Source organism: Salmo trutta, chromosome 22 (genome assembly GCF_901001165.1).
Source record: "Salmo trutta chromosome 22, fSalTru1.1, whole genome shotgun sequence".
In the NCBI taxonomy this organism is placed as follows: Eukaryota; Metazoa; Chordata; class Actinopteri; order Salmoniformes; family Salmonidae; genus Salmo; species Salmo trutta.
In genome coordinates, this window is record NC_042978.1 from 30,841,221 (window position 1) to 30,855,876 (window position 14,656).

At 42.0% G+C, this 14,656-nt stretch overlaps 1 protein-coding gene across 3 annotated transcripts in view; it reads left to right on the forward strand.

Annotated features, from left to right (window-relative positions):
* The window catches only part of LOC115158574 (volume-regulated anion channel subunit LRRC8C), a 100,353-nt gene extending 86,121 nt beyond the window's left edge, over positions 1-14,232 (forward strand). For 2 of the 3 annotated variants that reach the window (XM_029707691.1, XM_029707687.1), the window contains 5 exons: positions 979-1,377; positions 7,704-8,311; positions 8,547-8,868; positions 8,951-9,313; positions 9,648-14,232. In XM_029707691.1, coding sequence (XP_029563551.1) covers positions 979-1,377; positions 7,704-8,311; positions 8,547-8,868; positions 8,951-9,313; positions 9,648-10,214 — 2,259 coding nt within the window. In that variant the 3' untranslated portion in view covers positions 10,215-14,232. The remainder of the gene's footprint in view (positions 1-978; positions 1,378-7,703; positions 8,312-8,546; positions 8,869-8,950; positions 9,314-9,647) is intronic. The other variant, XM_029707688.1, reaches the window with a different exon arrangement.
* The last annotated feature ends 424 nt before the right edge of the window (positions 14,233-14,656 follow it).

Genomic DNA, 14,656 nt, shown 5'->3' on the forward strand with positions numbered 1-14,656 from the left:
CCGTGGTGCCCCAACTTCCTAGTTAATTACATTTACATGATTAGTTGAATCACGTAATAATAATTACAGAGAATTGATTTGATAAAATAACAGTCACCACTTATAATGATGCCAAAGACACAACACTGTACTCAGCAAGTCTGACTTTTAATTTCTCCTGTCCTGCATTAAAAGAGAGAGAGCCTCCCCCTTTTCCAGCTGATCATGCATTTTCTTTAGACACATTTTCCAGACAGAGTCCTTTGCCTCAGGAACCACATGGTACTTAGGCTATGTCACTGGTCTGGCTCATAAGAAAAGCAAATATTTACATAGCTGAAAAAAAATAAACTGTATATACATCACCAAATTCATGATTAGTCTATAATTGCAATAGAAAGATTGGTAATATTGTAAGTGTTATAAAAGTGCAACGGTAGGTCAAAGAATAACATATCATTTGGTGGTACAGTATTGCATAGCGTTACAATGAGTCTGACTCCCTCTTTAGTCTGCGGTGGCTAAAACACAAATGGTCATTTCCTGTCTGAGTCACAGTCCTACCAATGTTGTCCCAGAAGGAAATTAGAAATAACATCCGATATCCCACTCTGTTGTTTGTATTATCATTGTATCTAAGTTACTGTAATATACTTTTTTGACAATTGTAATGAATTCATTGGAAATTGTACTCACTTTCCCACTGGGCACAGACGTCAGTTCAACATCTATTCCACGTTGATTCAATCTAATTGCCTAGTGGGTTAGCTCGTTATTAAAAAATAAAAAAGAGCAAAAAAAGAAATGTGCCGAATAAAATCATAGGAATATTACAATCAGTGCAGTATTTCAATATTGCAGAACTGTTTACTACTCAGTTATTGTGATATTGTGTATATATTGCCATCATTGGGTCTTGTTTGACAGTTGTATTTTCATCTTACATTAAGGTTGCTTGCTTTATTGTGAATGTATTTTTTCATGTTTCTTTTCTTTCAGGTGGTGCAGGACAAAATCATCTGCCTTCCACAGAGAATATCAATGGTGAACCAAACAATACCCTTACCAAATAAAACCGAGCTGGTCTCACCTGTTGTGTCGCAGGATGTGCATGAGATGATGGGCCTGAAAACTAACCTGGACCTTCAACAGTATAGCTTCATAAACCAGATGTGCTATGAGAAAGCCCTGCACTGGTACGCCAAGTACTTCCCTTACCTAGTCCTCATACACACCCTCATCTTCATGGTGTGTAGCAATTTCTGGTTCAAGTTCCCAGGTTCCAGCTCTAAGATAGAGCATTTCATCTCCATCTTGGGAAAGTGCTTTGACTCCCCCTGGACTACCAGAGCTCTGTCCGAGGTGTCTGGAGAGAACCCAGAGGAGAAGGTATTGTTGGTATGTGTTTGTACAGTATGTACTGTATGTATGAATGTATATATATTTATGTACACTGAGTGTACAAAACATTAAGAACATCTTCCTAATATTGAGTTGAACCCACCCCTCCACAGAGATGCTGATGCTGGCCCATGTTGACTCCAGTGCTTCCCACAGTTGTCTCAAGTTGACTGAATGTCCTTTGGGTGGTGGACCATTCTTGATACACACGAGAAACTTGAAAAACCAAGCAGTGTTGCAGTTCTTGACACAAACCGGTGCGCCTGGCACCTATTACCATACCCCGTTCAAAGGCACTTAACTCTTTTTTTCTTACCCATTCACCCTCTGAATGGCACACATACACAATCTCTATTATCTCAAGGCTCTAAAATCCTTCTTCAACCGGTCTCCTCCCCTTCATCTACACAGATTGAAGTAGATTTAACAAGTGACATCAATAAGGGATCATAGCTTACACCTGGATTCACCTGGTCCAGTCTATGTCTTGGAAAGAGCATGTGCTTATAATGTTTTATACACGCACTGTATATATGTACAGTTGAAGTCGGAAGTTTACATACACTTAGGTTGGAGTCATTAAAACTCGTTTTTCAACCACTCCACAAATTTCTTGTTAACAAACTATAGTTTTGGTAAGTTGGTTAGGACATATACTTTTTGCATGACACAAGTAATTCTTCCAACAATTGTTTACAGACAGATTATTTCACATATATTTATTTATTTTTTATTTCACCTTTATTTACCTAGGTAGGCAAATTGAGAACAAGTTGTCATTTACAATTGCGACCTGGCCAAGATAAAGCAAGCAGTTTGACACATACAACAACACAGAGTTACACATGGAGTAAAACAAACATACAATCAATAATATAGTAGAAAAATAGGTCTATATACAAAGTGAGCAAATGAGGTGAGATAAGGGAGGTAAAGGCAAAAAAGGCCATGGTGGCGAAGTAAATACAATATAGCAAGTAAAACACTGGAATGGTAGATTTGCAATGGAAGAAAGTGTAAAGTAGAAATAGAAATAATGGGGTGCAAAGGAGCTAAATAAATACAGTAGGGGAAGAGGTAGTTGTTTGGGCTAAATTATAGATGGGCTATGTACAGGTGCAGTAATCTGTGAGCTGCTCCGACAGCTGGTGCTTAAAGCTAGTGAGGGAGATGTGTTTCCAGTTTTAGAGATTTTTGTAGTTCGTTCCTGTCATTGGCAGCAGAGAACTGGAAGGAGAGGCGGCCGAAGGAGGAATTGGCTTTGGGGGTGACCAGAGAGATATATCTGCTGGAGCGCGTGCTACAGGTGGGTGCTGCTACGGTGACCAGCGAGCTGAGATAAGGGGGAACTTTACCTAGCAGGGTCTTGTAGATGACCTGGAGCCAGTGGGTTTGGCGACGAGTATGAAGTGAGGGCCAGCCAAAGAGAGCGTACAGGTCGCAGTGGTGGGTAGTATATGGGGCTTTGGTGACAAAACGGATGGCACTGTGATAGACTGCATCCAATTTATTGAGTAGGGTATTGGAGGCTATTTTGTAAATGACGTCGCCGAAGTCGAGGATCGGTAGGATGGTCAGTTTTACGAGGGTATGTTTGGCAGCATGAGTGAAAGATGCTTTGTTGCGAAATAGGAAGCCAATTCTAGATTTAACTTTGGATTGGAGATGTTTCAGTCTGGAAGGAGAGTTTACAGTCTAACCAGACACCTAGGTATTTGTAGTTGTCCACATATTCTAAGTCAGAACCGTCCAGAGTAGTGATGCTGGACGGGCAGCAGGTGCAGGCAGCGATCGGTTGAAGAGCATGCATTTAGTTTTACTTGTTTTTAAGAGCAGTTGGAGGCCACGGAAGGAGAGTTGTATGGCATTGAAGCTTGTCTGGAGGGTAGTTAACACAGTGTCCAAAGAAGGGCCAGAAGTATACAGAATGGTGTCGTCTGCGTAGAGGTGGATCAGAGACTCACCAGCAGCAAGAGCGACATCAATGATGTATACAGAGAAAAGAGTCGGCCCAAGAATTTAACTCTGTGGCACCCCCATAGACTGCCAGAGGCCCGGACAACAGGCCCTCCGATTTGACACACTGAACTCTATCAGAGAAGTAGTTGGTGAACCAGGCGAGGCAATCATTTGAGAAACCAAGGCTATTGAGTCTGCCGATGACGATGTGGTAATTGACAGGGTTGAAAGCCTTGGCCAGGTAAATGAATACGGCTGCACAGTATTGTTTCTTATCGATGGCAGTTAAGATATCATTTAGGACCTTGAGCGTGGCTGAGGTGCACCCATGACCAGCTCTGAAACCAAATTGCATAGAGGAGAAGGTGCGGTGGGATTCGAAATGGTCGGTAATCTGTTTGTTGACTTGGCTTTCGAAGACTTTAGAAAGGCAGGGTAGGATAGATATAGGTCTGTAGCAGTTTGGGTCAAGAGTGTCCCCCCCCTTTGAAGAGGGGGATGACCGCAGCTGCTTTCCAATCTTTGGGAATCTCAGACGACACGAAAGAGAGGTTGGACAGGCTAGTAATAGGGGTTGCAACAATTTCGGCAGATCATTTTAGAAAGAAAGGGTCCAGATTGTCTAGCCCGGCTAATTTGTAGGGGTCCAGATTTTGCAGGTCTTTCAGAACATCAGCTGACTCAATTTGGGAGAAGGAGAAATGGGGAAGGCTTGGGCGAGTTGCTGTGGGGGGTGCAGGGCTGTTGACCGGGGTAGGGGTAGGCAGGTGGAAATGCTTATTGAAATTCTCAATTATAGTGGATTTATCGGTGGTAACAAAGTTTCCTATCCTCAGTGCAGTGGGCAGCTGGGAGGAGGTGCTCTTATTCTCCAAGGACTTTACAGTGTCCCAGAACTTTTTGGAGTTTGTGTTGCAGCAAGCAAATTTCTGCTTAAAAGCTAGCCTTGGCTTTTCTAACTCCCTGTGTATATTGGTTTCTAACTTCCCTGAAAAGTTGCATATCACGGGGGCTGTTCGATGCTAATGCAGAACGCCACAGGATGTTTTTGTGTTGGTTAAGGGCAGTCAGGTCTGGAGAGAACCAAGGGCTATATCTGTTCCTGGTTCTAAATTTCTTGAATGGGGCATGCTTATTTAAGATGGTGAGGAAGGCATTTAAAAAAATAACCAGGCATCCTCTACTGAAGGGATGAGGTCAATATCCTTCCAGGATACCCGGGCCAGGTCGATTAGAAAGGCCTGCTAGCTGAAGTGTTTCAGGGAGTGTTTGACAGTGATGAGTGGAGGTCGCTTGACCGCTGACCCATTACGGATGCAGGCAATGAGGCAGTGATCGCTGAGATCTTGGTTGAAAACAGCAGAGGTGTATTTAGAGGGTAAGTTGGTTAGGATGATATCTATGAGTGTGCCGTGTTTACGGCTTTGGGGTGGTACCGGGTAGGTTCATTGATAATTTGTGTGAGATTCAGGGCATCAAGCTTAGATTGTAGGATGGCTGGGGTGTTAAGCATGTCCCAGTTTAGGTCACCTAGCAGCACGAGCTCTGAAGATAGATGGGGCAATCAGTTCACATATGGTGTCCAGAGCACAGCTGGGGGCAGAGGGTGGTCTATAGCAGGCGGCAACTGTGAGAGACTTGTTTTTAGAGAGGTGGATTTTTAAAAGTAGAAGTTCAAATTGTTTGGGTACAGACCTGGATAGTGAATAAAAAAACTTAGGGAGGAGGCTTCTAATGTTACCATGCATGAAACCAAGGCTATTACGGTTACAGAAGTCATCAAAAGAGAGCGCCTGGGGAATAGGAGTGGAGCTAGGCACTGCAGGGCCTGGATTCACCTCTACATCGCCAGAGGAACAGAGGAGGAGTAGGATAAGGGTATGGCTAAAAGCTATGAGAATTGGTCGTCTAGGACTTCTGGAACAGAGAGTAAAAGGAGCAGGTTTCTGGGGGCGATAAAATAGCTTCAAGGTATAATGTACAGACAAAGGTATGGTAGGATGTGAATACAGTGGAGGTTAACCTAGGCATTGAGTGATGATGAGAGAGATATTGTCTCTAGAAACATCATTGAAACCAGGTGATGTCATCGCATGTGTGGGTGGTGGAACTGAAAGGTTGGATAAGGTTTAATGAGCAGGGCTAGAGGCTCTACAGTGAAATAAGCCAATAAACACTAACCAGAACAGCAATGGACAAGGCTGATTGACATTAAGGAGAGGCATGCTTAGCCAAGTGATCAAAAGGATCCAGTGGGTAGTGAGGTCGGTTGCGGCGATTCAGACAGCTAGTTGGGCCATGGGTAGCAAGTTGGCAGAAGATGGTCTGTTTTTAGCCACCTCGTGCATTTCCATCGGTAAAGTAGTGGGGTTCCGTGTGGTAGAGGGGACCAATCCAATTGGCAAAATAGTTATAGTGGCCCAAGAAAATTGGCCAATAGACCTATTCAGATAGCAGCCGATAAGACAGCTAACGATTAGCTGGCCGCAGATGGGCGTTCAGGTTTCGTTGCGACGGAGGGGCCAGTTGGATAACTCCCTCGGGCAGATAACGTTGGTAGTCCAGTCGTGAAGGCTCGATGGGGCTCCTCATTGGCAGTAAAACGGGTCCGGATAGGTGATTGTAGCCCAGGAGTGGCTGATGGAACTCTTCAGCTGGCTAGCTCCGGAATAATTGATGTTAGCTCCGGGACTTATAATTCACTGTATCACAATTCCAGTGGGTCAGCAGTTTACATACACTAAGTTGACTGTGCCATTAAACAGCTTGGAAAATTCCAGAAAAGTATGTCATGGGTTTAGAAACTTCTGATAGGCTAATTGACATAATTTGAGTCAATTGGAGATGTACCTGTGGATGTATTTCAAGGCCTACCTTCAAACTCAGTGTCTCTTTGCATGACATAATGGAAAAATCAAAAGAAATCAGCCAAGACCTCAGAAAACAATTGTAGACCTCCACAAGTCTGGTTCATCCTTGGGAGCAATTTCCAAACGCCTGAAAGTACCACATTCATCTGTACAAACAATAGTACGCAAGTATAAACATCATGGGACCACGCAGCTGTCATACCGCTCAGGAAGGAGACACATTCTGTCTCCTAGGGTTGAACGTACTTTTTTGCGAAAAGTGCAAATCAATCCCAGAACAACAGCAAAGGACCTTGTGAAGATGCTGGAGGAAACAGGTACAAAAGTATCTATATCCACAGTAAAAGAAGTCCTATATCGACATAACCTGAAAGGCCGCTCAGCAAGGAAGAAGCCACTGCCTCAGAATCACCATAAAAAAGCCAGACTACGGTTTGCAACTGCACATGGGCACAAAGATCGTACTTTTTGGAGAAATATCCTCTGGTCTGATGAAACAAAAATAGAACTGTTTGGCCATAATGACCATCGTTATGTTTGGAGCAAAAAGGGGGAGGCTTGGAAGCCGAAGAACATCATCCCCACCATGATTCACGGGGGTGGCAGCATCATGTTGTTGGAGTGCTTTGCTGCAGGAGACTGGTGCACTTCACAAGATAGATGGCTTCATGAGGAGGAAAATTATGTGGATGTATTGACATCAGTCAGGAAGTTAAAGCTTGGTCACAAATGGGTCTTCAAAATGGACAATGACCCCAAGCATACTTCCAAAGTTGTGGCAAAATGGCTTAAGGACAACAAAGTCGAGGTGTTGGAGTGGCCATCACATAGCCCTGACCTCAATCCCATAGAAACTTTGTGGGCAGAACTGAAAAGGCATGTGCGAGCAAGGAGGCCCACAAACCTGACTCAGTTACACCAGCTCTGTCAGGAGGAATGGGCCAAAATTCACACAACTTATTGTGGGAATTTTGTGGAAGGCTACCTGAAACATTTAACCCAAGTTAATCAATTTAAAGACAATGCTACCAAATAATAATTGAGTGTATGTAAACCTCTAACCCACTGGGAATGTGATGAAAGAAATAAGTGCTGAAATAAATAATTCTCTCTACTATTAATCCGGAAATGTCACATTCTTAAAATAAAGTGGTGATCCTAACTGACCTAAGACAGGGAATTTTTACTTGGATTAAATGTCAGGAATTGTGAAAAACTGAGTTTAAATGTATTTGTCTAAGGTGTATGTAAACTTCCGACTTCAACTGTATGTATTGTTGTAGTCAAATGGCTGAGGAAACTATGGGGCAGTTTCCTGGACACATATAAAGCCTAGGCCTGGACTGAAAACTCAATGGAGAATCTCCTTTCAAGATTCTGTTTCGTCCAGGACTAGGCTCAATCTGTATCCGGGAAACAGCCCTATATTGGATATATTTGAAATATTTCAAATAAAATGCATTAATTAATAAATGAATTAATTTTTCATTCAAGGACAACAAGAACAACAGTACCAGCAAAGCGATCCTCAACGTGTCTGTAGAGGGGAACCTGGACAGCCTGGAGAAGACCCAGTCCCTCAAATCCATCCCAGAGAAGATCGTAGTGGACAAGCCCACAGCCAGCGCCCTGGATAAGAAGGAAGGAGAACAGGCCAAAGCTCTATTTGAGAAGGTGAAGAAGTTCCGCCTGCACGTCGAAGAGGGGGACATCCTCTATGTTATGTATGTTCGCCAGACTGTTCTCAAAGTGTTCAAGTTCCTCCTCATCATCGCGTATAACAGTGCTTTAGTCTCTGAGGTGCAGATCACAGTGAAGTGCAGTGTGGACATACAGGACATGACGGGATATAAGCATTTCTCCTGTAATCACACCATGGCCCACCTGTTCTCTAAGTTGTCGTACTGTTACCTGTGCTTCGTGGCTGTGTACGGATTCACCTGCCTCTACACTTCCTATTGGCTCTTCTACCGCTCACTGAAGGAGTACTCCTTTGAATATGTGCGGCAAGAAACGGGAATCGATGACATCCCAGACGTAAAGAATGACTTTGCCTTCATGCTGCACATGATCGACCAGTACGACCCACTGTACTCTAAAAGGTGTAAAATATATATTTTTAGAAAATTTAAAATTGTTTCATGTAATTCAGCTCTCCGTTGCTGTTGATAAGTATGTAATGCCTCCAATTGTAAAACAAACCATTCGGGTGCGGTTGTATGGCTGCCCTCTGCTCCAACCTTTCGGGGTTGGAATAAAGTGGAAGACAAAAGCAGAAGTTTCCATGGCATATCTGTCTACATTGGACAATAACGAATTCTTCTTTCTTTCTCTCAGGTTCGCAGTGTTCCTGTCTGAGGTCAGTGAGAACAAACTGAAACAGCTGAACCTGAACCACGAGTGGACACCAGAGAAGCTGCGTCAGAGACTGCTGACCAACCACAACAACAGACTGGAGCTGCAGCTCTTCATGCTGTCTGGGCTCCCGGACACCATCTTTGAGGTGACAGAGCTCCAATCCCTGAAGTTAGAGATCATCAACAACGTATCCATCCCAGCCTCCATCGCCCAGCTGGAAAACCTCCAGGAGCTGTCTCTGTATCAGTGTTGCTTAAAGATCCACACCACAGCCACTTCCTTCCTCAAGGAGAACCTTAAGGTATGCTATTCTGGTAGTCTTTTGGTGTGGCATGTTTTTATTTATTTTTTATTAATAAAGTATCGTTCTATCTATATGTAAGGTGCTCAGGGTGAAGTTTGATGACAGCAGGGAGCTACCTCATTGGCTGTACCACCTACGGAATCTAGAGGAGCTCTACCTCATTGGCTCACTGAGTCCTGACGCTTCTAAGAATGTGGTTCTGGAGTCTCTAAGGGAGCTGAAGAATCTGAAGACCCTGTCGCTGAAAAGTAACTTTACAAAGATCCCCCAGTCCATCGTGGACGTGTCCAGCCACCTGCAGAGGCTGTATGTTTACAACGATGGCACCAAGCTGGTGATGCTCAACAACCTGAAGAAAATGGTGAACCTGACTGAACTGGAGCTGGTGCACTGTGACCTGGAACGCATCCCACATGCTGTCTTTAGCCTCACGAACCTACAGGTATGATATGCCATACTTTGACCGCCTGCTATGATCGCCTACAGTGTCTAAAACTCTATCTAGAATGGTCAGCCTACAGGTTTGATATACAGTACAATGACTGTCTGCTACGATTAGCTACAGTGTCTCCACACTGAGTGGTCCACAATGTGGTTTTTAAATATGTAATGACTTATTCCTTTAAGCTCCTAGTTAAGCAAAGGGCCTTAAAGGTGCATCTCCAGCTAACTCTGTTCTGGGCTGTTTTCTTGACTTCAAATATATATGTATTGCCAATTCCTGTATTATTGTGGAGTGACACTTAAAATACATTTGTATAACTCTAACTCTACAGGAGTTGGACTTGAAGGAAAACAACCTGCGCTCCATTGAGGAGATAGTCAGCTGCCAGCACCTCCACAAGCTGACGTGCCTGAAACTCTGGCACAACAGTATCTGCTACATCCCTGAGCACATCAAGAAGCTTGGCAGCCTGGAGCGCCTCTACTTCAGCCACAACAAGATAGAGATCTTGCCCTCGCACCTGTTCTTATGCAACAAGCTTCGTTACCTGGATCTGTCCAACAACGACATCCGGTTCATTCCGCCGGAGATCGGCGTCCTACAGAGTCTTCAGTACTTCTCTGTTACGTGCAACAAGATTGATAACCTCCCAGACGAGCTCTTCTTTTGCAAGAAGCTCAAAACCCTCAAGCTGGGCAAGAATACGCTGTCATTGCTCTCACCAAAGATCTCATACCTGGTTCTATTGACACACCTGGAGCTGAAGGGCAACCATTTTGAGCTCCTGCCTCCAGAGCTGCGGTTCTGTCGGGCGTTGAAGCGTGGCGGCCTAGTAGTGGAGGACGTCCTGTTTGAAACCTTGCCTCCAGATATCAGAGACAAAATGAAGGCTGAGTGAAATGCCTTACAGAATCTGTGCAAAAGGCCCTGCGATACATTAGCATCCTGTCCAGGGGGTGTACTTGTACATCAAGCTGCCTCACACTACATAAACAGGAGATTGGCTCCTGCCCTATGGGCCATTCTGGCTCGGACAAAGCAAGTTACTTATATGTGCAAAAATAAAATGCCAATCTTGTCTTAATCTGACAATCATAGTCTACCAAAATGGTAGATTTTACTGTATACTTAGTTTATCATGATCAAACTCTAAGCAGTATACTGTTCTGGGGTGGAAGTTGTGATATTCATTTACAGCAAATTCTCCAGTGTTAAATCAACACTTACAGTGACAGTTTTTTCTACACGGGTCCACATGATTAACACTTTTAGTGTTATGCAATAACACTTCATATAGTATTTTTAACACTAGGAAGTGTATATAGTTTACACTAATGGTGTTATGCAATAACACCTTATATAGTATTTTTAACCATTACGCAAAGAGGTCTGTATCTGTTGATAAGGTCGCTGGTGTTGGATTAAGGAGATTACAATAATAATGTCTTTAATGCTACATGTTCTTATGTAAGCATTTACAAAGACTTCAGGACTGGCAGCAGACATATTCGAACTTGAATAAGTATAACCATAGACCACTTAAACTGATACAACACTTCCATTAATGGGTGCCAAAAACAACTAATTTAAAGCCATGCCTCAACTAAGCCACACCTCCAATATAATTTCCCAGTGCCTTGCCTTATCAAGTTAATTGTAGATTTACCACCCATGACAGTATTTGTTAGTGACAGAGACATGGTTGTTGAATTTATTCATTTCACTCCTGTGGACTTCCCACTAGAGGTGAATGTTATCATTAAAATGTAATGCTTTAGGACAATACATTAAATATACAAGGCCTTACTTTGATGGCCAAGTTTTACCCTAACACAGTGGTGTTAGGACAATCCTGGTTTACAGGCCACATCTGCAAGTCACATTATGCAGGCTTGCAAAGTGATGTAATTCCTATAGGAAACCAGACAGAGTTTTAATCATTCAGAATGACTGTAAGGGTTAGGAACATTGTGAGGAGACTACCTAAGTCAGGGAGGGGCAACTCCAGTCTTCAGGGTCCAGAAGGGTGTCACACTTTTTCCCCATCCCTAGCAAACACAGCTGATTAAACTAATTACGTTCTAAATTAGCTAGGGCAAAACGGTGACACCAATCAGGCCCCTTGGGGCCCGAGTTTCCCACCTCTTATCTAAACCATTTAAACTGGAACAGCCATTTAAGTAATAGTTGCATTTATTGCATCCATCTAATTGGATTAGTTGAGAAAAATGTATGTTATTTAAAAATAATATTAATCAATCAATGTACATGCAAAAACACAGATATTAAAAACAATCCTAAAAATGACTAACTCCAGTAGAGCATGCTGGGAAATGTGATAATGATGGGCATGGTTTTATTGGGAATGTTTTACTCTCCACAGAGTAAAACGGACACAATCCCATTCTCACACTTAACATTGGATATTATTATTTTACACTACTGAGTGTTCATTTCAGATTTTATTTAACTTCTGAATCAATACTAGAAATGTTACACTGAAAAATCAACACTTGGTAACACTGGCCAATTTGCTGTGTGGGTGTATGTTTTGAGTAATGTGTCTAAATGTTACTTCATGTCAGAAGGGAATATGGCTTTGTGATGTAATTAAATGGTTCTTAACAATATAATTAGTCACAGGAAAGGTATATTTTGTAATGGTGCGTTGTTCATCCGCACCTGCCCGCAATTGCTAATAACCCATCTGCAACCGCCCGTCTATATGTGATAAAGTGAAAATCTAACTTGCTAATATAAAACCTAGGATAGTGTGAGATGCCGATTTGACAGGGGGTGCAGGATTCTTTTTTGCCTGATTTCGATATGTTTCTGCTTATAATTTCCAACATTTTGGTAGGCTATTTGTTATTCTACTTGTCATTAGGCCTATATGTTGCCCTAGAAGACTAAATAAACCTTTGCTCACCAGAATAATGTCATACATTGATAGAAATAATGCTTCAATCTAGTTGACATAGGTAAAAAAGATTATCTGTGCAAAATTTCCAAATGACATCAGTTTAACCGGTTCTAAGGAAATAGAAAAGTGTGAAAACGACCCAACATGTTTGATAAGATTTCAGTTCAGCTTGGATGCATATTTTATATGGTTGAAATAGCTTACTGTCAGCTTTGATGATGCTGATAAAGATATCACCTCCACAGACACTATCTAACTGCGCATTCACATTCTCTCAAGATGCTGAAAGAAAGAAATCTAATTACTCCACTCTTGTTCCCAAGTCCAAATTTTGCTTACATTTGATGTATCATTTTACTTAAATAAACGCTTAATTCTGCAGGAGTTAATATTAAGTCTATGTGAGAGGTTATAGACTTACAGTCAGTGTTCAGATTTCAGTTTCCATTTAACTCATCTGAACAGTAGGATACAGTTCCCCTGACGTGCCATAGGCCTATTTGAAGTCCGTCTTGTGACTGTGGAATTTGTATAGCGCCTCACAATCATCACACACAACATTGCCAGCACTGCTATCATCCTCTTTTACCACTTCACCAAATCTTTCCCAAACATGACTTTTCTTGGCTCTCTCTTCTCTTTATTTTCAACTCTCCATTTCACAGCTTTTCTCTAATTGAATTAAAGCCCGACATTGTCCTTTTTGCCTCCATGGATAGACGTTCACTTTTTTCTGCCCATTCCCAAGTGCATTTGGGGTTTGGCGTGTAGGCTATTTGGCGCGCCTACAGTTAGGCCCTAAAGATTAAGCTTATGCACCAATGCCAGATAGCCTAAAATAATGAAAGGAAAAACGTCAATGTAGCCTATAGATATACATTTCACAAGAATGATAGGTTACATTTACAGATTTTTTAAGGTATTGTTTTCTTTTTAATCAAGCCGCTCGCTACCCACCCACCCTTCATCCGCACAATATTTCAAGACCCTAAACCCCCCCCGCCCCGCGGATATAGCCGTGGGGACTGCGGGTTATGAGTCAACCCGCGCATCACTAATACTTAGCCTGGCTACCAGTCTATTTGTGCTAAGATTTGACTCCTTGTACTCTGTGTCATATGCCAAACATAATGTTTGTGGAATGATAGTACAAACAGATCTGGGCCAGGCTAACGTATACTGTCTATCAGAGGAAATCAACAACAGGATTGCTTGTTCTTGTATTGTTGATATTGTTATTTATTACACTTGTTATACCATATTATGCAGTGTCTAGCACAAGCTTCAATGAACATACACTGGATAGAATGTAGGCCTATAATCAGAAAGATTGAATATATACAAGAATCAAAATATTGAATGTATTATCCTGAAGGGCCTCATATGGACTTAATTTACTGTCCAAAGATATACTAAAATGTTTTTTTAAATAACTTTTCTACTCAGTCTCTATATTATGTAGTACTCGGATAATGAACGTGCTTTATATAACTGTGTAGTTGGCTACAAGTGAAATGTGGACTCAGCTATAACTGTTTGTCAATAGCAGGTGGCAAGACCATATTTATCAGGAGGGATAGCTAGTTTTAGTTAGTCAGCTTACACAAGCTAAAAAAGACCAGCCATGTTGTAATTAACATATTTTTATTACTATCCACAAACCCCTTGCACACGCCTTATAGATTGAGAGGACAATAAAGTCCACGCCTTAGACATTACAGTGTATCATAATCAGAGCTGTAGATCACTGCAAAGGTGCCATGGTTAGCTGCTATCTTAATTTATAAAAACAGTATCCCTACCATATTTAGGGCGTTAGATTCTAATGTTAAATATTCCAACCAAATTAATACAGATGGTAATGAGAGAAAGATAATAAAAAGGCATATCTTTTGTACATATTTTTTTATCAGATCATCTTTGCTGTGTTTGGTTCTTCATGTTGATGAATAAAAACAGCCAGATGGCAGCTGCTTCAAATGTGGCACAAATATTTTGTAGTCTGTGTTATCCTATACCTATAAACCATGTTGCATCCCATTTCATGTATAGCTGCACTCCTGGTTTCCCTCAGAGAAAGTAAACCAAGTGTATTGTTGTGTGTGGAATCAAAGTTGCACCCTAGGTGGCAGTGTTGTGCTTTGAATATAGCCATGTTCAAGTGTCTGAGGGAAATTCTTTACTACAGGGGTACTCAATTACTATTTCAGAAGGTCTGGTCACACAAATTTCCTAGGTGGCAAAGGTCAGGATGAATATTGTCATTATTCAGTGTAGTAACAAGCCCCCACCTCGCAACACATGTAACCCCAAACTGTTCAAACTATTTTAAAGCTAATTTCCTGCAATTCTACACATTTATATAAGTATCCAGACCCTTTGCTATGAGACTCAAAATTGAGTTCAGAAGCATCCTG